Here is a 23,373-nt window from a genome sequence, read left to right on the forward strand (position 1 = left end):
AATTATGTTTTGCAGGTAAACATCATTTGAGTCTTCCAACTGACTAGAACTTGACTGGCATCATTGTAAAGCAGGCAAAGTGTATTAAGATTGGACCTTTAGGAACACGGTGCGGGGGGGGGGGGGCACAGAGGGACATTCCAAACAAACAGAAAATTTCAATGACCACATGCAAGTAAAGTTTATACTACCTCGGGAGCAACAAATTCTGCATTTGTTTACTTATCTGAGTACAGGTAGAGTTAGTCAATCAGTGGTTTTGCATGAACACATAAACTGTCCTTTGATCAAGGACAAATGTCCTGCTGCTGCCATAGCTGTGAACAGGTGGAGAGAACCTGGACCTTCTGCTAGGTAAGCAGTACACAGATTTTAGCAGCACTTGGGAAAGGTGTGACTAAATCAGCTTCAGATTAGTCTAAGTTTCTGCTTTAAATGAAGTCTATCATGAAGCAAAGGTCTTCTTTGAAGGCCTCTGACATAAACTGCATTCTTTGACTCAAGGCCCACATACTAATTGTAGGTCAAACTGGAAAAAAAGGCCAATATCACTGCACTGAAACAAACATGTGGGTCAAGGTTAAGTGAATTTCCACTTCCATCAAAAGAAAAAAGTCAACATATCTGTAAGCTGTTCAGCTACTCAATAGTGACCAAACATACCTCACACTACACAGCTTTTGCAATAATTAAAATACTCATAAAAAAGACCATGGTAAAGAAGACCCACATAAAGAAGCGGTCCATCACCTTGGCCACTTTCTTCCACTCAATTCCTTTAAGGCTGATGGATTTCTGCTCACGGTACCAGTTAGTGATGTATTCAATGTTACTTGCCAGAAGTCTGTAATGGATGCAATGATGACAGTACAGATGATGGGGGATGTTACACTGACCTGCCTTGTCCCCAGCACCTTGGCCATTTAGGTTAGCATGGATGTCCATGTCACAGAAAAAGTCACCTGCCTCAGAGAGTGGATGCTTTAAAGTGTCATGAAAATCCTGTTCCTTTTTATAGTCATCATAGGAATGAACACTGTCCTGTGAAATAGTGTCACTTTCTTCCTGGGAACTGGTGCAGTTTTCTCCCACATCATAAACAAAAAATATCTTGGACATGTAGTCAAGTATGACAACCCTCGCCCAGTGAGGGATGGGCTTTGCTTCTGCCCCACATAGGTGAATGTTCATAATGATGATAGTCAGCGCTGTTGAGGCTGTAACCATTGTCATTGTCGCTATATAGTACTTACCTAAAGTAGATAAAAACAGTAAAATATACAGTATTTATGATGTAGATACGTAGTATGATGTAATTTCATAACATACCTATAAAATATAAATATGCAATTAGACTTATTCTGTGTATATAAATATGTTTTATGTAACACATACATAAAACATTTCTACAATATGTTCATGTGTTTGCTTAATGCTTATTCTGAAATCAACTTTTTTTCCTGAATTTCCTTAATCATCTTCCAGGACAGCTATGTGAGAAGAAAATTAGGTGTTATCATACAGTATATGGCTGGACCAATCACTTTATAACAGTCGCTATGCAAAGGTAAGACTTCAGTTAAGTAACTAGAAAAGCTACAATTTCTGGGGAAATTGTGTGTAGTGTTCTTGCCTCCACCAGTAGTCTACAACTAGAGTGGGCGGAGTAACTGGGTGGAGTGGCTTGAGTAACTGTTGTGTGGTTGGAGTGGCTGGAGTAACTGTTCCTATGGCAACTCACTCTACAGCAAGGGCAGAGAAGAGCGGTTAAAAACAAACTGATCCAACTTGCTCACTTCACTGGCGGTTGCCTTCTTAAAACGGCTGTAGTTTAAAAATTTTAAATCCTACACCGAAGAGCTTTATATTGTGAGAATCACAAGACCCAGACCTACATTTTGATGCATAGTAGGTCTCTGAAATATTAAAAAGGCACAGTCGCAGTTTAGAAATTGGCCTTCAAATTTGAGGTGGCTAGAGTGGAGTTTCAATGAATGTCAATGGGTGGCGTGAGTTGCAAACAAATGGTCATATTGTGAAAACTATCAGGACTATGGCTTAGCCGTGGACATTTTTAGTGGCAGCAGGGATAGATGAACATTTTGATATAAGATTTGTGTAGGTGGGCTTGAAAATGAGGGAGTGGTGGCAGTTTAGAAATCATGTCCTGATTTTTCAGCTCACACTCTAGCTTTTGTCAGCTCCCACTCTAGTTTTGAACATTCCGCCATTCATTCCTATGGGACCAATTTCACCACAAAAACGCTGATATTTCGTGAACCATTCGGTGAAACATTCCACAAAGTAATAGCACACCAATCGGGAACAATCTGCACGTTTCGGTATATTACTGTCTATGTAGTGTAAAAAATGTGGGAGGAGTTAGGGTGGTAAATTTGGCTATAATAATAAGAATATATATGTGAGATAACAGTAAGTGGTCTTGCCATGCAAGAACACTTAATAAAGGTGTTGCAGGTTCCACTGGGCCCTAATGCAGAGGCTGTCATACTCCTAGCCCATAGCCCTGTCATGTGTTTTATATAGTCACAGCCTTCTTGCTCTAATCAGGTATTATTTACTTACTATATTATTTATAATCTTCATATACAGGTGTGTTCAAACGTTTGCATACTCTGGAAGAAATCATAAAATTTTGGCATTGATAATGAAAATATGACTGATCATGCCAAAAAAATGTTTTTTATATAAGGATAGTGATCATATGAAGCCATTTATTATCACAAAGTAGTTTGACTCCTTTTTAAATCATAAAGATAACAGAAATCACCCAAATGGCACTGATCAAAACTTTACAAACCCTGAAATGTTTGGCCTTGGTACACACACGCAAGGTGACAAACACAGGTTAAAAAGGCAATTAAAGATTAATTTCCCACATCTGTGGCTTTTAAATTGGTGTCTGTATATAAATAGTCAATGAGTTTGTTAGCTCTCATGTGGATGCACTGAGCGGGTTAAACACTGAGCCATGGGGATCACAAAAGAGCTGTCAAAAGACCTGAGAAAAAGGATATAAAAATATGTCCAAAGCCTTTAATATGACAGCCAGTACTGTTGAAGGATAAGTTCACTTTTTGGACAAAAATAATAAATGCACATTCTTTTGCAGGTAAAAAAAAATACATATATTATTTTTGTCTAAAGGAGCCTGGAAAGCATTGAACCAATGATAAGTAGATCATTGATGCCATGCAGGTCTCCTGCAGACCTGTCAGAATATCTGCTTGCTGTATTGCATATACAAGCAAGCAGATATACTGACAGGAAGCTTCAATGAACTAACACGGCGCTCCACAGCGCTGTGGTAGTTTATTGAAAACTACGAGCCGATAGCCGCTAAGGCTTTTGGGACTTGCAGTGCAATCAGTCACAGAAGTCCGCGAATGAGTGAGGCAGATGCACTGTATCCAAATCTGACAGATAGTATGGGGAGAAGTTTCCCTGTACTATCTGTCAAAGGGAGAGGGGGCTGCTGCAGCTATGGGAACATGTTACATGTTCCACCCTAAAAACAGGCGGACCATGTAACATGTTCCCAAAGGTGAACTTATCCTTTAAGTCATTTATTATTATACTTCTGTTCTGGTGCAAGTTCCAACATTTTTTAATTACTTTCACTTTTTGTCCTGTTCACAGTGGTAACCAGGGTGGCTCTCCCCAATACAGAGAAAACAAGCAATAAAAAACCTGACCGTGGCTCTAACTCTTCTCAATGTTTCCAGAACTAGAAAAAACGTTTTGGATGGATTTCTTCTTTCAGGGCCAGTTCACACTACATGTGTTTCAGTTGCTTTTTTTCTGCATCCAAAATGCACAAAACATAGCTTAGATGGTTGTCAATGTCATAGTTCACTTCAGTACTTGCAGTTCCAGTGCGTTCCAGTTGCAGAAAAAAAAGTAGATCATGCTGCATTTTTTCTGCACAGAACTGTACTGAACGCGGTAAAACGCATCATAAAAGCACTGGAATGCACCAAAAACCGCACTGGAATTCACATGTCCCTATTTAAATTGAAGAAAAAAAGAGAGGAAAAAATGAACTGGAATACATGAAAAATGCACTGAACGTGTCAAAAACGGGCATGCAAAACCGCATCTTGACTGCGTTTCTATACTGTGACCCGGCCCTCAGCCTGTAAAAACAGGCGGACCATGTAACATGTTCCCAAAGGTGAACTTATCCTTTAAGTCATTTATTATTATACTTCTGTTCTGGTGCAAGTTCCAACATTTTTTAATTACTTTCACTTTTTGTCCTGTTCACAGTGGTAACCAGGGTGGCTCTCCCCAATACAGAGAAAACAAGCAATAAAAAACCTGACCGTGGCTCTAACTCTTCTCAATGTTTCCAGAACTAGAAAAAACGTTTTGGATGGATTTCTTCTTTCAGGGCCAGTTCACACTACATGTGTTTCAGTTGCTTTTTTTCTGCATCCAAAATGCACAAAACATAGCTTAGATGGTTGTCAATGTCATAGTTCACTTCAGTACTTGCAGTTCCAGTGCGTTCCAGTTGCAGAAAAAAAAGTAGATCATGCTGCATTTTTTCTGCACAGAACTGTACTGAACGCGGTAAAACGCATCATAAAAGCACTGGAATGCACCAAAAACCGCACTGGAATTCACATGTCCCTATTTAAATTGAAGAAAAAAAGAGAGGAAAAAATGAACTGGAATACATGAAAAATGCACTGAACGTGTCAAAAACGGGCATGCAAAACCGCATCTTGACTGCGTTTCTATACTGTGACCCGGCCCTCAGTGTTTCAATAGTTGTCAAGTTACAGTTTATGGGACAGGTATTTGTAAGACAAGGCATCAGCAGCTTTAAAAAGTAGTGGTGTCACCCACAGCAGGAGTCGCATTGTGGAGGACCTTCCAAGAGCAGGATTATGTGGAATTCATACACCAGAGTCCTATACATATCCTTTATGCTATTTTTTATTATCTATTATCTATGTGCTGACAGAAACATACTTACCTATTAATGGCACACTTTCAGAAGGAGGCATGCTTTCTGCTACCATCAATTGAAAGACAGTCAGAGCCAAGAGTACAGTGACTCCCAGAGATACTTTTTCCCCAGAGTCTGCAGGGAGGTAGAATCCTAATGGAGCCAGGAAGGATATCATCACACACGGGATTAGCAAGTTGAAAATGTAGAAAGAAGATCTCCTCTTGAGAATCAGAGTGAAGGTGATATCAGGGTACGGCTCGGAGCAGCAGCCGTATGTAATGACATTCTTCACTGCCGGCATGCCTTGCATTTCCCATTCCACATTTTCCACAAAATCCGACAGATCTCCTGTGTCCATAGCATTTATTATATCCACCTGATTACCATTGTAGGTCCAGGAACCAAAGGTTAGATTACATTGCTGCTTATCAAATGGAAAATAGGAGACATCCACAACACAGGAGCTCTTGGTGATAGCTGGGGAATCCCATGTGATCTTGCCATCATAACGCAGAACAACATTTGTATTTGCGGGTTCTGAAAATTCATCATCTGCCCTGAGAATTGAAAGCATTGAAAAAAATTAACGGGAGGTAAAATGTTCGGAGAGTCACCATTGTGCTATGGAATGAACTAAGCAGATATGGTATAAGGTAACATAAAATATAGCTCTACAGTTTATAGTACCAAACTCTTACAAAAACACATAAGAAAAACATAAGTATGATATAGTGATAAATATGACCTTAAATGACTTTTTACATTAGAAGATACTCTTGGATTGATCAGCCTCTGAAAGGCCTTGTAGGCATACAGGGTTTAATCTCTGGTCAAAATGTACAATAATATATTCGTTTGTATATTTCAATTATGTGTAGCCTACTCCTTTTAATCTCGATGATCTTGAAGTGTGTAAACTTACTTTACATATAATTCCACGCATTTAGATCCTTGAAAACTGCACATATTCACTATACCATGTGTATTAGACAGCAAACTCCGAGGAGCAGAGCCCTCCTAGCCCCGTGTATTAAATTGTATCGTTGCTGTATTGTCTCTGTTGAGAAAACTGACGCTATATCAATCCTGTATAATAGGTATAGGTACTGCTGTCACAGAATTCACAGAGCCTGCCTTCGTGACTACAGAGGTGCTGAGAGGAGGAGTTTCAGGAGGCGGAGTCAGTACAGGAATCACAGTTTACAGGCACCAAGATACCATGGGATATGTAGTCCTTAGACAATTGAAAGAAAACAGCATAGGGGAAACCGCAAAGCATGCTGGGAATCCAGGAAGATGTGGAATAAGAAGGCCAGCGGACAAGGAAGGGAAAAAACAAGCACCACCTGGGTATAGTATTATAAAAACCAATTTAATAAACAAATAACAATAGCACTCACAAAAGGAGGAATGATCTTAGGTATATGTAGCAATAGGGATGGTCACCAGTAATGGTTCCTGGTCATCGTGGAATGCAGCACGAAGGGCGGAAGTGATGTCAACAACCGAAACTGACGATCAAAGATGGCGACGCGTTGTGGAGCATGTGCTCCTTCTTCAGGCCATGTTGGAGCAGACAAGCAGCACTCGCAACAAGAAAGGGGACTTTTAAGTAACTTCGCATTGGATTGTCAATAACTACTCTTTGTATTGCTGTTACAATGTCATTTAATATCAGAAAACTGGCCAGGGTGAAATGAAGATTTGAAGTCAATAAATCTACTCTCAGATGGGAGGAAAGAAGATCTGTGACTTGCATGGTCCTGTGCATCTGACAATCAGCTCTTCTAGAATGGAGACTTCAGAAGATGAGGGATAATGATACAGTACTGAATGCGTGTTACCTTTAGATGTACACTGAGTTCCTATGCATCCTCCATATTGAGTCACCCTCCAATCCCCACGTTGGCTGCTATGGCTATAGTTATGCTTCTGGAAATTACCTTTTGTCTGGTGCAATGCAAGGCTGGACACAATGGGAATGGTTTACTAAATTGGTACAAAATATTCACATTGCAAAGGTATGTTAATTAGCGAAGGTAAGCTATTTTCCAGATATTCGTATAGCACTCAACTGGCTGACACATACATTCATTTGACTTGCCAGTGGCTTATAGATACATTTACCAACATCCTGATAATTGTTTAATCTGCTTTAGTATCATTTTTACATACAGAAGCCCATGTTTGTAATGTTGGTAATACACAGTTATATTACACAAACTGTCAACAGCGTAGGACATTGATTTCCTCTATCCAAATCATATACTTTTTGCACATTATTTTCTATAAAAAAGTGTCAGCTTTGCCAGCATAATAACAATATACTGCAACCAAAGAAAAAAAAGGTATATAGTTTCTCAGACCTTTCTACCTACTTGTTATAGAGCACAATATCTGGTCTCCATACCATGTTGCTTGGGATACGGATAGAATCTAGACCATCATAGTCATCTTTGTTCCACGTCAGGTATGCATCATACCAGCTTTGCCTAATCCACAAGTATGCTGTCAATATCTGATTCCTTTCATCCTGTAAAAAAAGGAATTTTAATTAACATTTAAAGTTACAAATTTATAAATCAAAATCACCCTAGCTTCCAGTCTAGGCAAAACTAGAAAGTATAATGCTTTAGATCAGCAGTACGAAAATAGGATTAAAGTGTTACTAAACCCAGAACCCTGCATTCACTATATCTGGTCTCTCACAGTACACAGAACATGGAATTGTAATTACTTTAGTAAATATATACTACTAAATACCTTTTCTCAGCAGCAGATAGAACAGTCTTATGACTTCTATCAGTGTCCAGCCAAGCACTGGTTAAAGCTTGTAGGAGGAGTTTTCTTTCTGCTCCAGGAGGATGCAGAACTCCTGACCTCTGTCTGGAGCAGTCAGGATCAAACAGCATTTTTACACAATGCAGAGGATTAACCCCTTAGGTTCCACAGTGAGTATATCAAGCATGCTTTCCTTCATATACAGACTGATTTTACTGCTGTGGGTTTAGTAACACTTTAAATATCTGCCCCATGTTCATAGATAATTAAGCACAGAAGAAAGGTTTTAATGTGGTTGTAAACCTCAGAAATATGAACAAAGCATATCCCTCTATAATGTGTACTGGTCCCCATCCAGAGAATTAAGTGTAATTTCTGCTGCAGTCTACTGCTATCTTTATGAGTCACTTCTGACAAGTTGTTCTGCCACAAGAGATAAAAGGTGACAGGGGAGGCAGCTCCAACAGATTGACAGCCTCAACTGTATTCTTGTGAGCTGTGTGAGAAGGACGTGTCCCTTCCCTCCAATCAGCTCTCATAGTTATCCTCACTAAGCTCTGTAGTGCATAATTTCATCTCTTGGCCCATTTTTTTCTGACAGCTCAGACAAGCTTTGTAAAGTCTGGACTTTGAATTAATATAGAGAGAAGACTGCAGATAAATAGGCACAACTTCTGTAGGAGGGTTTTTTAAATCTCTGTGTATCATCTGAGGCCAGTGATTAAACTGGGTATATGTAAGGGCTTACAACTACTTAAGCACAAGATGCTTAGATAATACTGATGATATTAAGTAGATCTCTTTCACAAGTATATCTGAAAAAAACTTCAAGGCTACAGTTTGCCTTAAGTAAGAAAGAAAAGAGGAGTTGCATCTGGATAGAAAACATCTGATAAGTTAGTCTGCAACTTCAGATGACAGAACAATCATTCATATTGAGAAGTTTTGCTTTATTTGCCTGTGCCTAAGTAGAGTGAAGGGATATCTCTGCAGGTACTGGACATCTTGGGGTAAAATCCATCCCAGCCATTGACAGTGAGAGCAGACTAGGGAAGGAGGCATGAGGGGAAGCATACAGAAATATGTTTGCAGCCTAATTGGGCAAAGGTTCTCTTATGTTTGTAGGCAGGTGCCTAAAATGTTAATGGAGATTATTGTTTATGGGTTATCACCTGGGTATTGTAAGGCTCCTGTGCTGTAGTGTGTGTATCATTTTGTCCTGTGCCACTTCCCATAGCAGGTGTATTTAAGCTGATAGAGGTTGGGCCAGAGAAGTTTAGAGACTGTTTGTGGGAGTAAGAAGAACCATACACAGAGGAAAGTAGTGTTGCATCTAAAGCTGGCCATTAAATGGATCGAAATTCATCTGGATCACTAGGGACAGGCCAAATTTTGATCCATCTATGGCTATCAGATCAGATGATGTAATCTCTAGTGATTGGCTGTTTTCAACAGGAAGGGCTATATAAAATGCTTTGGTGTGGAAGTGTCCTGGAAAACACATGAAGGGGAAGCCAGAGGCTACATCACCATGTTTCATCAGCAGTTACTGTAGATGCTACCCTGACTGGAGCCGGTACCCAAAGAACTTGATACCACATTTGTTTCAGAGCCACGCAAGACTTTGCCATGTGCCATTATGGAAACTGAGAGATGCTACGCCCTTTATGCCCACAATGTCGGAGGGTCAGGTGGATGCTTGGACATGGTGGTCAGACATTCCACTTTGAGGCACTAACCTAGTGGAGGAACCCAGAAACTTAAATTAGGAAGGAGATGCCAAGGCTGTGTTGGAGTCTATCTATGTGGATGTCACAGCACAAGTATCAGAGACATCGGCCTTTGATCCCCCTGGCCCCTGTCGAAACAGATTGGTCAAGCATGCTAATTCCTCAAGCTGCAAGGGGTTAAGTCAGTGTGTGGGGAATCCACTGGAGTAAGTGTTTTTCCAGAGCCTCCTGTGTGTCCTGAAGTAAACCTCATTGATCTGCAACCCATGTTAGCCCAGTTCCATTTTACAGCGGAGCATAGACTTTATGGTGCAGGATAGGTCATAGCCATCTCCGTTGTTATTACTTCATTACAGGAGTCATCTATCCAGGATGGAGGATCAGATACTCTGCCTGAGCTGTCCAATTCACCTTGCCATTCACGTTGGGAGACGTTGGGGTGAACAACCCACACTTGCACAGTGCAGCGACAAGGCACTGGATGTGTTGGAGGGCCACCACAACAGGTGGCGGAGCAAGAACGCCTCTGACCAGTGTGACCAGCACTGTTGCTGGAGGTAAAGGATTGTAAAGTGTTACATATTTCAGTCTTGCACCTATTACTCTACATTGATAGTATTGTGTCTGTTATGTTATTGTGAGTGTGTACTGAGAGATGGGAAGGTCTGGGAAAAAAACAGAAAATTTGTGAAAAACTATTTTTTTTTTCAAACCAGTTTTTTTTCAGAAAAATTGGAAATGAAAGAAGTGTGGAATATGTTCTTTTACAATAATAATGTATCTATGACCTGATATTCAAACTAGATAACATGAAGACCTTAATAAAAGATTTCTGAGACTTTATGTAAAGTCTTAAATTATTGCAAATTCTCTCAGCTGAAGACAAGCAAATCCTGGAATACAATTCAAGTAACACTGTACTTCTCAATGCAGTTTTCAGACAAGAGAAGTATGCATTTATGCCACTAGGAGGCACTGCAGGGGAAAGGCTCTAGTTTATTTATTTATTTCAGGTACTTATATAGCGCCGTTAATTTATTCAGCTCTTTTACATATATATATATACAGTACATTCACACCAGTCCCTAACCCTCAAGGGGTGTACAATCTAAGGTCCTTAACTCACATTCATACATACACATACTAGGGCCAATTTAGACAGGATCCAATTATCCTACCAGCATGTCTTTGGAGTGTTAAAGGAAACCGGAGTACCCAGAGGAAACCCACGTATACACAGGGAGAACAATCAAACTACAGGCAGATGGTGCCGTGGTTAGTTTAGTTTGCTTGTGGGCTCATCTTCAGTTGGGTGATTGTTGAGATACAGAAAATGATCGTTTCAGTCCTCTCAGGCCTTCATTGAGAAGTAAGAGGGTACATTTGTCTGACAAATTAATTTATCTTTATAACCTTTTAAAGGATTTCTGTTAATTAGGGTTGCACCAATACCAATTTTTTTTTTTTTACCAGCGAGTATGAGTACTGATACATTTGATCAAATACTCACCGATGCCAAGTACCAATACCTTTTGCGGTGTGATTTGAGCCCATACAAAATGAATGGGCTCAAGTTGCATTGCAAAGAATCACATGCAATTTGAACAGGAATGTTGTGCGATTCCTTTCTGAATCACATGCGCTTTCCCTGTGGGTGGAGTGTGATTTGCCAACTGAGGCAGCATATTTATTAACTGCTTTCAGGATCTCACAAAGGGTGGGCTACTCTGTGTCCCCTTCATCCAGCCCCCCTTCCCCAGAATCAGAGACCTGTGCTGTTTCAAAGAGGTCTGTGTGGGAGGATACAGGTCACTCTGTGTGAGCAGCCCCCCCGTCGAGGAAGGATCATACTGTCCTGCTAGCCACTGGGCATAATACAGCATATCCCTGGGAGCCTCTTTGCCCTGGTGCTTTGTGGGTTGGTGTGGTGCACGTTGTGGGAGAGCCGACTAGGCATCATCTTGGATGTTGGAGGCATCCACCTCTTCTCAACCTTTCCTGGTCAGCATAAGGGCAAACACACTCACCAATCGTACTGGGGGAATCCCAGGATTTGTGGGGAGTCAATCATGGTAGGCAAAGCAGCCGAGGATCACCAAGGGAAGGATCACTGGAGGATTAGTACCGGGAGCCTGGTGTGTGTCATCTGCTCAAATGCCGATCCTGGCCAAGCCTGTGCGATTTACAGTGCATTTTGACCCATTAATTTTGTATGGCTCAAATCGCAACACACCCATAGGGAAGCCGCATGTGATTCGGACAGGAATCGCACCAGATTCCTGTTGAAATCACATGCAGTTTGCAGTGCGATTTGAGCCTATTCATTTTATATGTGCTCAAATCGCACTTCAAAGGTATCAGTATCGGTGCAACCCTACTATGTTCACCATCACAGCATAATATTTCCCTATAGTCTGGTCAGTAAATTTGTTTTTTCTTTTCCTCCTCTCAGTAAAATGGTGAGAACAACCTCAAGAGTTTGGAAAACTTTCCACAGTGCAATTTCTGCTGAGAGCAAAGCTGCAATTTGCAAATATTGCTACAAGGATGACAAAACACATCCTGGCATGCCAGAGGTGCCCTAAAGACACTAAAATATACTTGGAATGAAATGATGAGGACCATAATGAAAGTGCTAGTAGCTTCTAGAACAGCAATGAGCAAACTACGGCCCGCGGGCCGTATACGGCCCGCGGGCCGTATACAGCCCGGCGGACCTTTTAATCTGGCCCGCGGAGCTAGGCTCCCGCTAGGCTCCTCTCACAGTCCGCCCTGAAGACCGGTGTAGCATGAAAATCTATCTCCTATGAGGAACTGTCCCCCTCGACGTATCTGCGCATGTGCCGGAGATCGCCGATCGGCTGCTAATGCCTGAAACTGGCACATGCGCAGATACGTCGAGGGGGACAGATCCTCATAGGAGACAGATTTTCATGCTACACGGGAACAGCGCGGGAACACGGCGAGAGGAACGCGCGGAGCAAAGGTAAGTGAATTGACACAGGGGGGACTTGGGGACTTAATATGGGGGATGAATTACTATAGGGGGGATGAATTACTATATGGGGGATGAATTACTATGGGGGATGAATTACTATATGGGGGATGAATTACTATGGGGGATGAATTACTATAGGGGGATGAATTACTATGGGGGATGAATTACTATATGGGGGTGAATTACTATATGGGGGATGAATTACTATGGGGGATGAATTACTATATGGGGGATGAATTACTATGGGGGATGAATTACTATAGGGGGGATGAATTACTATAGGGGGGATGAATTACTATGGGGGATGAATTACTATATGGGGAATAATTACTATATGGGGGATGAATTACTATGGGGGATGAATTACTATGGGGGATGAATTACTATGGGGGATGAATTACTATATGGGGGATGAATTACTATGGGGGATGAATTACTATATGGGGGACGAATTACTATATGGGGGACGAATTACTATGGGGGATGAATTACTATGGGGGATGAATTACTATGGGGGATGAATTACTATATGGGGGATGAATTACTATGGGGGATGAATTACTATATGGGAGATGAATTACTATGGGGGATGAATTACTATGGGGGATGAATTACTATATGGGGGATGAATTACTATGGGGGGTGAATTACTATATGGGGGATGAATTACTATGGGGGATGAATTACTATGGGGGATGAATTACTATATGGGGGATTAATTACTATGCTTACTATGGGGGAATATTACTATACTTACTATGGATGACACATACACATCATTCATCTACTCTTGGTCCGGCCCCCGGGTCCAATATATGAACCCATTGCGGCCCTCAAGTCAAAAAGTTTGCCCACCCCTGTTCTAGAACATCACAAAGTGTTTCTTCACCAGCGGTATCTTCAAGTAAGTGTTGCAAACCACTACTTCACAAAAATATACAATACCTTGTTTATAGGCAAAATGACACCTGACAATCAGGAGAACATTGATCAGACTCTTCAAAGAGCAATATATATGCTTCTGGATCAGCATTGTCAATAACTGAAAATACATATTGGCAGGAAGCTTTTAAATTAATATGAAGAAAAGGGGGGTGTTTACCTAATCTCATGTATAGTTGAAATGTTCTTTATGCATACAGTCCTTGATATTCCATTTGTAAAAAAAAAATACCATTTAAAAAAAGCCAGTTTTGTTAATTTAGTGAATAAGCTGTACTTTTATTTCAAGCATAATACATTTATATACACTGCATTTTCACCTTCCCAGTGTAACAAAATGACGTTCAATTTGTAAAACTACTCCACACTGATTGTTTTTCAATTTTTCCCAGAAAACAACAGGGAAAACATTTTTTTTCCTCATGGCTTCAAAATGTCCAGAAATGTTTCATTGTAGTGACTGGCAGCCTTTTTATTGTTTATAGTACAAGGGCATACTATGTTTAGGTTTGGGGGAGTGTAGGCAGGTACCTAAAATGTTACTTGTGATTGTTGTTTATGGGTTAACAGATGGGTATTGTAGGGTTAATGCCCTGTGGGGTGTTTGACCTGTGCAGCTTCCCGTAGCAGGGGTATTAAAACAGGTATAGGAGTTTGGATGTAGAGTTGCACCCAAGTATTAGAGGGGTAAATCTATATAGTGTCACTAACGTAAACCCATTCCCCAGATGTCACATGCCTCATGATCCAATCTCCAGATCAGACACGATCCTGCTGTCAAATTATTGTCTTAATAAAAGATCAGCTTTATAAAAGGTTAGTGCAAATGTGTATGATCTCATGAGGCAAATGAGCTTGTACCCTAAAGTGTTACTAAACCCAGGACCCTGCATTCACTATATCTGGTCTCCCACAGTACACAGAACATGGAAATTAAATTATTTTAGTAAATATAAACTGCTAAATACATTTTATCATCAGCAGTTAGAGCAGTCTTGTGACTTCTATCAGTGTCCAGCAGAGCACTGGTTAAAGCTTGTAGGAGGAGTTTTCATTCTGCTGTAGAAGGATGCAGAACCACTTACCTCTGTCTGGAAAGTGCTGATTGGCCCTGTGCTAATCACATCCACTCTTCCAAGAAAAAAAAACCTCTCTAGCAATACACACCAAACTAATCATGTGCAGAGTGTCTCCACATGATATGTCTTATCAGAAGATAAAAGGGGGACACTGGAAGAAGGGAAGGATCAGAGAAGTCATGATCAAACAGCATTTTTACACAATGCAGATGATTAACTTCTTAGGTTCCACAGTGAGTATAACAAGCATGCTTTACTTCATATACAGACTGATTTTACTGTTGTGGGTTTAGTAACACTTTAAGGGAGAGAGTATTTCTAGTCTATTGACTTTCCCACTAAGAAAGCTGAGCAATATCTGCCACATATGAGGAGGGCCTATAGATATAGAAATATTCTTCATTCCAGCCCCAAATAGCCAGAAAGAGGTGAAAGTTATCTGTGGGCATCCTAATACAACGTTAAAAATTGTTAATTTCATTCAGTATACTCACAATGTCTTTAATCTGAGAAAGTGTAATTTGCAGGGTAACATTCAATGCTCGGTCAGTATCTTCCACTGGTCTCAGGGCATTGGAATATTCCTCAAACAGATCCCGAAATAACATCTGTGCATATTTTCCTTTTGCTGATTCCACCCCTTAACAGACATAAATAAAGGATAGTAAAAAAATTACACTATACTGTATACCAGCCTTTCTCAACCTTTTCAACTCAAGTAAACCCCCAAAATAATTTGCAAGTCTAAGGGAGCTGTTACTAAACACAAATCCTTAGACCCCATGTACACGAGCAGCCCCTAAACTTAACTCCATAAAGTGTCCATGTACACATAGGCTCTTAGCAGAGTTTAGGAGCTGCCTCGTTTAGGTGAGGTTAAACCTTCCTTTCCTGAAAGTGGAAGAATCGCGTTCAGGATAGGAACGTTTTGACTGTCGACCGCGGGAAAATGAAAAACCGCTGCAAAATCGCGGTACTGCAGCGATTTTGCAACGATTTGCATTTTCCCACAGCCGGCTGTCAGGGTAGGCTCCTGTACATGGAGCCTTAGAGTGGTGGTCAGAATACCTCCCTTACAGACAGCTAAAAAGATCATCGGTGGCATGCTGCTGGCTCTTCCAAGTGGTGCTGGCCCTGGAACTATGCAGGCACCCCTAGCAATCTCTAGAGAAACCTTAAAGTAATACATTTTATACTTACCTGCTGTGTTCAAGGGTTTTGCACAGAGCAGCCTCAATCCTCCTCTTCTTGGGTCACCCTCCTGCACTCTGGTTGACTCCCCCCTGCTGAGTGCCACCATAGCAAGATGCTCGCTATGGTTGCACTCTTGCGTGTTCGCTCCCAAGCCCCACTCCCAAGCCCCGCTCTGTGTGTCCATAAGACACGGGGCTCAGCCCCACCCCTAGTCCCTTCCCACTGGCTGTGATTGACATCAGCAGGAGCCAATGGTTCCTGCTGCTGTCTCTGGGCCAATGAGGAAGCAAAGAGCTGGGACAGCAGCAGCTCCCATGCACAGCACTGGATTGGGAAGCTGTATACTGAAGGTTTTTTAGCTTTGTAGCACCCTCCTAGGTAGGTTGCTAGGATGTACATAGTCTAGTTTAGTATAGTATGGTTTCCTGTTTAACAGAAGACTGATAGGTAAAACAGCAGCTTCTCTGCTTAACAGAAAGCTACAATTGTTTAGTCAGAGATTCTGTAAGGCTCACAGTGCTGCTGCTGTGATTGGCTTCTCTTTATCCAGGAGACCTTGGAAGGTTCTGGGTGAACAGGAGTGACCCATGCATGTCAGCAGCATGAATATGGATGGAGTTCCAGCCAATTACAGGGAGTGGTGCCCCTGAGAATGCTGGATACTAGTATTTATATTCAGTGAGCACGTGTGATCTGGGTTCTTCCTCCTCCTGTAAGAAAGGAGTTCCAGCCAGGGAGGCGGCTGCCTCCCTGGCTCATGCTGCCAGGAAGCCTCGGGTGAGTGACCCGAAGACCAGAATGCTGAAACCCAGGGCGCTTCAGAGCTGACTGAGTGGGATGTGTATAGATCCTGTCTGGTATCACGAAGGAAGGTGACGTGCAGCAAGGGCCTTGTGAGTACAGACTATTCTATATGGAACATGGACCTCGGGATCTATATAGCCTGCTGCTCAGTAAAAGCTAGAGGGGACTCCAGCAGGTGTCCAGATGAGCAATTGTCCACTATGTCTGCATATCTACAGAGGGACTTTGCTCCATTTTTGCACAGTCTGCTACACAGTTCCACTTTGCGAAAGCTGTCCTTAATTGTACATAGTTTGATTTGGAGTATCCTACTATATCCCTTCCCTATCCCAGTTACAAAAAAAGAAAAAAATTCCAAAAAAAACTACAACCCCTATACTGATCATTGGAGTAATGAGCGGAAGTTGCGTGCACCTGACTAAGGAAATGCGGTGTGCTTGGCTGCGGTAGGAAATCTAGAAAGCCTAAGCAAGACATGAGTGGCTCCTGCAGGGGTAGCGCTACACCTTCATGCATAGAATACATTTTTACAACCACTTTACGGTTCCATGAAACCCTGGTTGATAATGGCTGCTGTATACATTGTAGAAATTCTGTTTAACCACTTCAAGTCCAGACACTTTCACCCCTTTCCAGTCCAGGCCAATTTTCAGCTTTCAACACTATCACACTTTGAGTGACAATTACTCAGTCACGCAACACTGTACCCATATGAAATTTTTATAATTTTTTTAGACAGATTGAGCTTTATTTTGGTGGTATTTGATCACCACTGGGTTTTTTATTTATTGCTATATAAATATTAAAATATGAAGTTTTTTTTAAAAAAAATCATTTGTTGCTTAGTTTTTGTTATAAAATTTTGCAAATATTTGTTTTTTACATTTTCGCCAAAATGTATTCTGCTACATTTTGGGGGTAAAAATAACCCAAAACAGTGTATATTATTTAGTCTGTATGAACGCTATAGAGTCAACAAACTGTGGGATATTTATCTGAAAATCAATGAGTTGAGTCCCTAAAATGCCAGCTGCCTGTATGATGTATGGCAATGATCAGGATGTTGGTATGGGGTATGGTTATGATCAGGAAATTAGAATGAAGTATGGCGGTGATCAAGATGCTGGTATGGCAATGATCAGGATGCTGGTATGGAGTATAGGGGTGATCAGGACACTGGTATGGGGGATGGTGGTGATCAGAACTCTGGTATGGAGTATGGCAGTGATCAGGATGCTGGTGTGAGGTACAGTGGTGATCAGGAAGCTGGTATGGAGGTAATCAGGACATTAGCATAAGGTATGGCAGTGATCAGGAAGCTGGTATGGGCTTTGACAGTGATCAGAATGCTGCTATAGTGTATGGGGGTTAATCAGGATGCTGGTATGGCATATAGCGGTGATCAGGATGCTGGTATGGCATATGGCAGTGATCAAGGTGTTGGTATGGAGTATGGGGGTGATCAGGGCACTGGTGTGGGGTATGGCAGTGATCAGGGTGTTGGTATGGAGTATGGTGGTGATCAGGGCGCTGGTGTGGGGTATGGCAGTGATCAGGGTGGTGGTATGGAGTATGGCGGTGATCAGGGTGCTGGTGTGGGGTATGGCAGTGATCAGGGTGGTGGTATGGTGGTGATCAGGGCATTGGTATTGTGTATGCTGGTGTTTTTGTGCGCACTGGCACAGATGACAGGGCTAGCACAGGGAGGGAGGGATCCAAGCATCATCCCATTCAACATTCTACTGGAAACTCACTTGACTTGATTTTAATGCAAAGTTGTTATGTGGAACTTTCTGAATATCTAATGAATTCTAGAAATGTTCTGAAACCCAACTAAACTTTCAATGTAGATCTGCTAAATACATTCCAGGTGCATTAAAATAATAGATATGTAAAGTCTTACAGTATTTTAATGCAGCCACAAACTTGAGTAGGAAAGCCTGTCCCCTGACAGTGCTGAAGCTAAGGGCCCTTGTTCCCTGTGTGGAAGCACTCAGAACTAGAGCTATTCAATCAGCAGGGAGCATGAGGTTTGCTAATTGCAGAGCTATAGGTTTGGTTGCAAAGCACATGACCGTGATCTCTCTGATATGTCCCCGAAGCAGTAAGGCTGGCCATACATTCCACAATTTTCTTGGGAAATTTGCTTTAGATTTACCAAAAACCATATAATATGAGGTCAAACCTAAACAACACTTTCAATTGTATCCAATTTAGGCAGGCCCTTGCACCACAAAATTGGGCAAAAAATTGTATAGTGTATGGCCAGTCTAAGGAAAGAAGAAGGGTGTGGCTTTCAAATGCTTGGATCGCTGCCCCAGCTGCATGGACAGTGACAGCTAATCACCCATGAAGGTAAGTGTAGCGGGGGCAGGGACAGGGAGGGTGTTCATTTTTTGTGAAAAGGTGAACTTACACTTTAAGCATGTTTCATGGGAATGAGAAAGTGCACATATGTGTCACTACATCCATCAAACTATAGTCATCAAACAGCCCTACTATTAATAGCACATTTTTGCTATTCATTTATGTGGGAATGAAAGCAATGGGCTGTTTTTTATTTCATTTGATCCTGCATCAATCACTGCTTAGTCCTAAATGCAAAACACAAAATGAAAAACACAGCATGAAACATGAATAATTGTAATCATTCAATTTGGCTCTAGGTGTGTCCCATAACTTCCAAAGCACCTCTTTCAAAGCTGAGCTCCAGGCAAACAGCTTACCTGTAAAATATGTCTGTATTTATGTTCATCCATAGCTTTGCCACATAGCATAGCCCTGTCTGGAAGGACCTAATTTTTCTGTGCTGTAGTTAAAGTGGAACTTCACTGTATCTGAGCACCACAAACCAAAAATGCTATTTAACTCATTGTTAAAATTCAAAGCAAACTCACCCATCCATCCATGTCTCCATGCTTTATTTTGGTAAGAAATCATTTTGAAAAACACCCCCTGGCAAGTCTGGCAGTGGCCATCTTGAGTAAGGGCAGATGATTCATGTAGTATTTACTTCCTGGAATCCACCTGCCCTTAGCTCAGGCGTTGGCTGAGCTGAGAACTCTCTCTCTCCCCTCATAAAGACTCCTGGGATGTATGACATCATTTGCCTAGACATGGAAACCAGGAAGTAACTGAAGAAATATTAAAAAAAAAAAAAAAAAAGTTTAAAACAAGTGAATATGATATACTATCCAATCTATTTACTAATGCTAGCAGCATAAGGATTACAAATAGTCAATGTTGATTGAGAGAGTGAAGTTCCACTTTAAGTAACATGTCTTGTCCCTCCTAAATGGGCAGAATCAGCAGACTGGTGAGCTTATCTCTCTGTCACTCTGCTCTCTCCTCCTGTCGATATGTCCCTTTGTGTGCATAAGAGCTCTTCTGATTGGTTCCTTTAGGCGGCTTCTCTCTCCACCGTTCTGAGCTCTGCTGTACATGGACAAGGCTGATACAATTTAAAATTCAGGTATTTCCACTAATTTCTTTTTGAAAAATAAAAAAATTTAATGATGCTTAATGAACACAGAGCTGCATTAATATGTATGTTTTATATATGCCTGGAGATTATCTTTAAGGGCCGGTTCACACTAAAGAAACACAGTCCAGATGTGTTCCGGATGCGTTTTTGCATGCGCATATGTTATGCATTTTTGGCGCGTTTTTGATGCGTTTCAATGTGTTTTTTATGCATTACAGTTCATTTTTTCCTCTCTCTTCTTCAGTTTAAATAGGGACATGTACATTCTAGTGAGTTCTGTGCAGAAAAAATGCAGCCTGTTCTCTTTTTTTTTTTTCTGCACCCAGGACACACTGGAACTGCAAGCACTGATGTGAACTATGACATTGACAACCATATAACCTACTTTCTGTGCATTTTGGATGCAGAAAAAACGCAACTGAAACGCATGTAGTGTGAACCAGGCATTAATCTTCTGTGTATGGATTATATAAGCTTCAAAAGCTGTTGAATATATATATTTTAATATTCCACAGATATCTCTCAGAGGTATAGTAAACCATTTTGCTACACTTGGAATTTGGAAACAGTGATACACCGGTACATAGAAGGTTAGCCATGCACTTCCCAACTGTGTATAATTAATATTCCACATTCACACCTTCTATCATGTAAATCTCTATTAAATTATAATTTTGTTACATTTTCATGCCATATTTACAATTTTAAACATATTATATATCTCACTTCGTTATCAATTATAAAAGAGAGATGTCTCTTGTCACAACTCATACCAGTTCATGCTTCTCAAAAATTTCACAAGTTGGTCATTAGCTGGTCAAGGTCACATAGCAGATTGAATAATTTCCAGTAACTGATCTCACCTTTCAGGTCCAAAACTGTAGAGAAAAGCCATGTTAAACCACAAATTGCTGATAAACATGTCTTCATCTTGTATGGTAAAGTAGAGAAGACAATTTAGCAGATGAATTGTTCACTCAAAACAATTTTGATGAAAAGATGAAAGATGCTGAAATAGTTCTCAAGGAAATGCAGTTTTTCCGGGTATCCAATTTATGATCGAGATGTACAAGAACATGAAGTGCTTTATAGCCAAAGAGAAACTGATATGGTGTTGAGCAACCAGTCTACAAAAGGTGATCTGATAGTGTCATGGTTCAGTGATAACGAGTATACTAGCAACCACCATGTTCTACTGTTTCAACCTGTTCAGTGAGACGGTGTATCGCTGAAAGTACATGCCTTTTTTTAATGGCTAATAAAGAATGCATTACACCCAGCGACTGAAATTAAGGTTTTCATGCAATTTTAAAGCCAACCCACTTGTCCTGCACCCTCCGATAGAGTATATGTTAAGTATACGAGCAAAAAGACAGTTTGGTATGGTAATGTTTACTGATTATTATTATTATTATACCGGAGTTATATAGTGCCAACAGTTTGCTCAGTGCTTTACAATATAACGGGAGACAATACAGCAACAATACAGTTCAATACAAGAGGGTTAGGAGGGCCTGATCCTGGGAGCTTACAATCTAAGAATGTATAATTAAATTATTTAAATGTATGTAAACCCAAAATCTATTTTTCAGTCTGTCTGACATTATGTCTCACTCTATACAGTTTTCTTAAGCAAACAATTTTTGTGAATCTGTTGCAAAGTTCCTTACCTGGAGAGCTTATCATTAACAGCACTTCCTGTAGCAGGCTGACAATGCTAAGCCAATGCCTTGCTATAAGCAGCAGCGTTGTCAGCCCACTGTACTGTTCCATCAGTTGGCCATTGGGCTGCTATCAGGTCTGTCAGATAGGCAGTTCAACAGTCAACTGAAGGAGCTTGCATGGCAGGCTGACAACTCTACTGCTTAGTGTGAGGCAGCAGCTTAATATTGTCTGCAGAATGACAGGTAAGGAACTTTTCAAAACAATTTGCTTAAGAAGACTATACAGTGAGCATTGATGCCAACATATTGATCGCCAGAGACTATTCATAAACTTATCTGTGTAATCCCTACACCTTCCACCTTGTATTAACTATATCTTGCAGTGGCAATGTCATGGAGGTGCGTGGGTTTGCTATAGCACCCCCAAAATGTATTTAAGCACTGTGATACAGTGGACATAAAAAGTCCACACACCCCTGTTAAAATGACAGGTTTCTGTGATGTAAAAAAATTAGTCAAAGATAAATAATTTCAGAACTATTTCCACCTTTAATGTGACCTTTAAACTGTACAACTCAATTGAAAAACAATATGAAATCTTTTAGGGGGGGAGTAAACATAAAAAACTAAAATAATGTGGTTGCATAAGTGTGCACACCCTCTTATAACTGGGGATGTAGCTGTGTTTAGAATTAAGCAATCACACACAAAATCATGTTAAATAGGAGTCAGTACACACCTGCCATCATTTAAAGTGCCTCTGATTAACCCCAAATAAAGTTCAGCTGTTCTGGTAGGCCATTCCTGACATTTTCTTAGTTTCATCCTACAGCAAAAGCCATGGTGCGCAGAGAGCTTCCAAAGCATCAGCGGGATCTCATTGTTAAAAGGTATCAGTCAGGAGAAGGGTACAAAAGAATTTCCAGGGCATTAGATATACCATGGAACACAGTGAAGACAGTCATCATCAAGTGGAGAAAATATGGTGCAACAGCGACATTACCAAGAACTGGACATCCCTCCAAAATTGATGAAAAGACAAGAAGAAAACTGGCCTGGGAGGCTGCCAAGAGGCAACATTAAAGGAGCTGCAGTAATAGCTGTGTGGTACATGTGACAACAATCTCCCGTATTCTTCATATGTCTGGGCTATGGGGTAGAGTGGCAAGACAGAAGCCTTTTTGTGATGGATTTGGTAAAATGCCTATTCTGTTTTCTGTTTAAAATATACATTTTATACATATTTACTTTTATACTTTTTTATATTTCTAAATATATGTGTTGTGAGTATATATATATATATATTTTGTCTGCTGGGCTTTGCAGTCCTCCTTAACTTGTTTTGCTCAGAGCGATGCTCTCAACCCCTCCCTTCGCACTGAAAGGACCTTTTACTTAGACTTTGGGAATGTGAAGGGGAGTGAACAGAGATAACGGGATGAGAAGCAAGCATCAAGTTTCTACATTTCTCCTATATTTCAACCAAGCAAAATGTGCCTTTGAGAATGTGACTGTATATACGTAATAGTGACGTATACTCTATTGTTTTCTATGTATAAAAGGTTAAGCACCGCCCTGCAATAAACAGAGATGAGATGATGTGAAAGTGGTTGTACTGGACAGTTGTCCATGTAATTATTTTCCGGCGTGCACGCAATCCATATCTCAAAATTAGGAACAGCAGCAGAAATCCTACCCTGAGCCCGATTGTGGTTC

General features: G+C 40.8%; 1 protein-coding gene across 1 annotated transcript; it reads right to left on the reverse strand.

Moving 5' to 3' along the window:
- Positions 1 to 669: 669 nt before the first annotated feature.
- CHRNA9 (cholinergic receptor nicotinic alpha 9 subunit) lies at positions 670 to 20,923 on the reverse strand. The gene is made up of 5 exons (XM_089653994.1): positions 20,857 to 20,923; positions 15,006 to 15,151; positions 7,360 to 7,514; positions 5,006 to 5,538; positions 670 to 1,253 (listed from the first exon to the last, which is right to left on the reverse strand). The coding sequence occupies exons 1-5, from the start codon at positions 20,921 to 20,923 to the stop codon at positions 670 to 672; spliced, it is 1,485 nt and encodes a 494-aa protein (XP_089510120.1).
- Between the last annotated feature and the right edge of the window lie 2,450 nt (positions 20,924 to 23,373).

Source organism: Staurois parvus, unplaced genomic scaffold (assembly GCF_062004578.1).
Source record: "Staurois parvus isolate SC_StPar_1 unplaced genomic scaffold, SC_StPar_1.0 ptg000734l, whole genome shotgun sequence".
Lineage (NCBI taxonomy): Eukaryota > Metazoa > Chordata > Amphibia > Anura > Ranidae > Staurois > Staurois parvus.

Excerpts from the sequence above, each read along its gene's own strand:
- CHRNA9 (XM_089653994.1), bottom strand. The coding sequence starts at position 20,923 with ATGAAGACATGTTTATCAGCAATTTGTGGTTTAACATGGCTTTTCTCT. Across the intron at positions 7,515-15,005 it reads TTTCTCAGATTAAAGACATT|GATGAAAGGAATCAGATATT; the intron begins GTGAGTATACTG and ends CTTTTTTTACAG. Across the intron at positions 1,254-5,005 it reads TGAAAGTGTGCCATTAATAG|GTAAGTACTATATAGCGACA; the intron begins GTAAGTATGTTT and ends TATCTACTTTAG.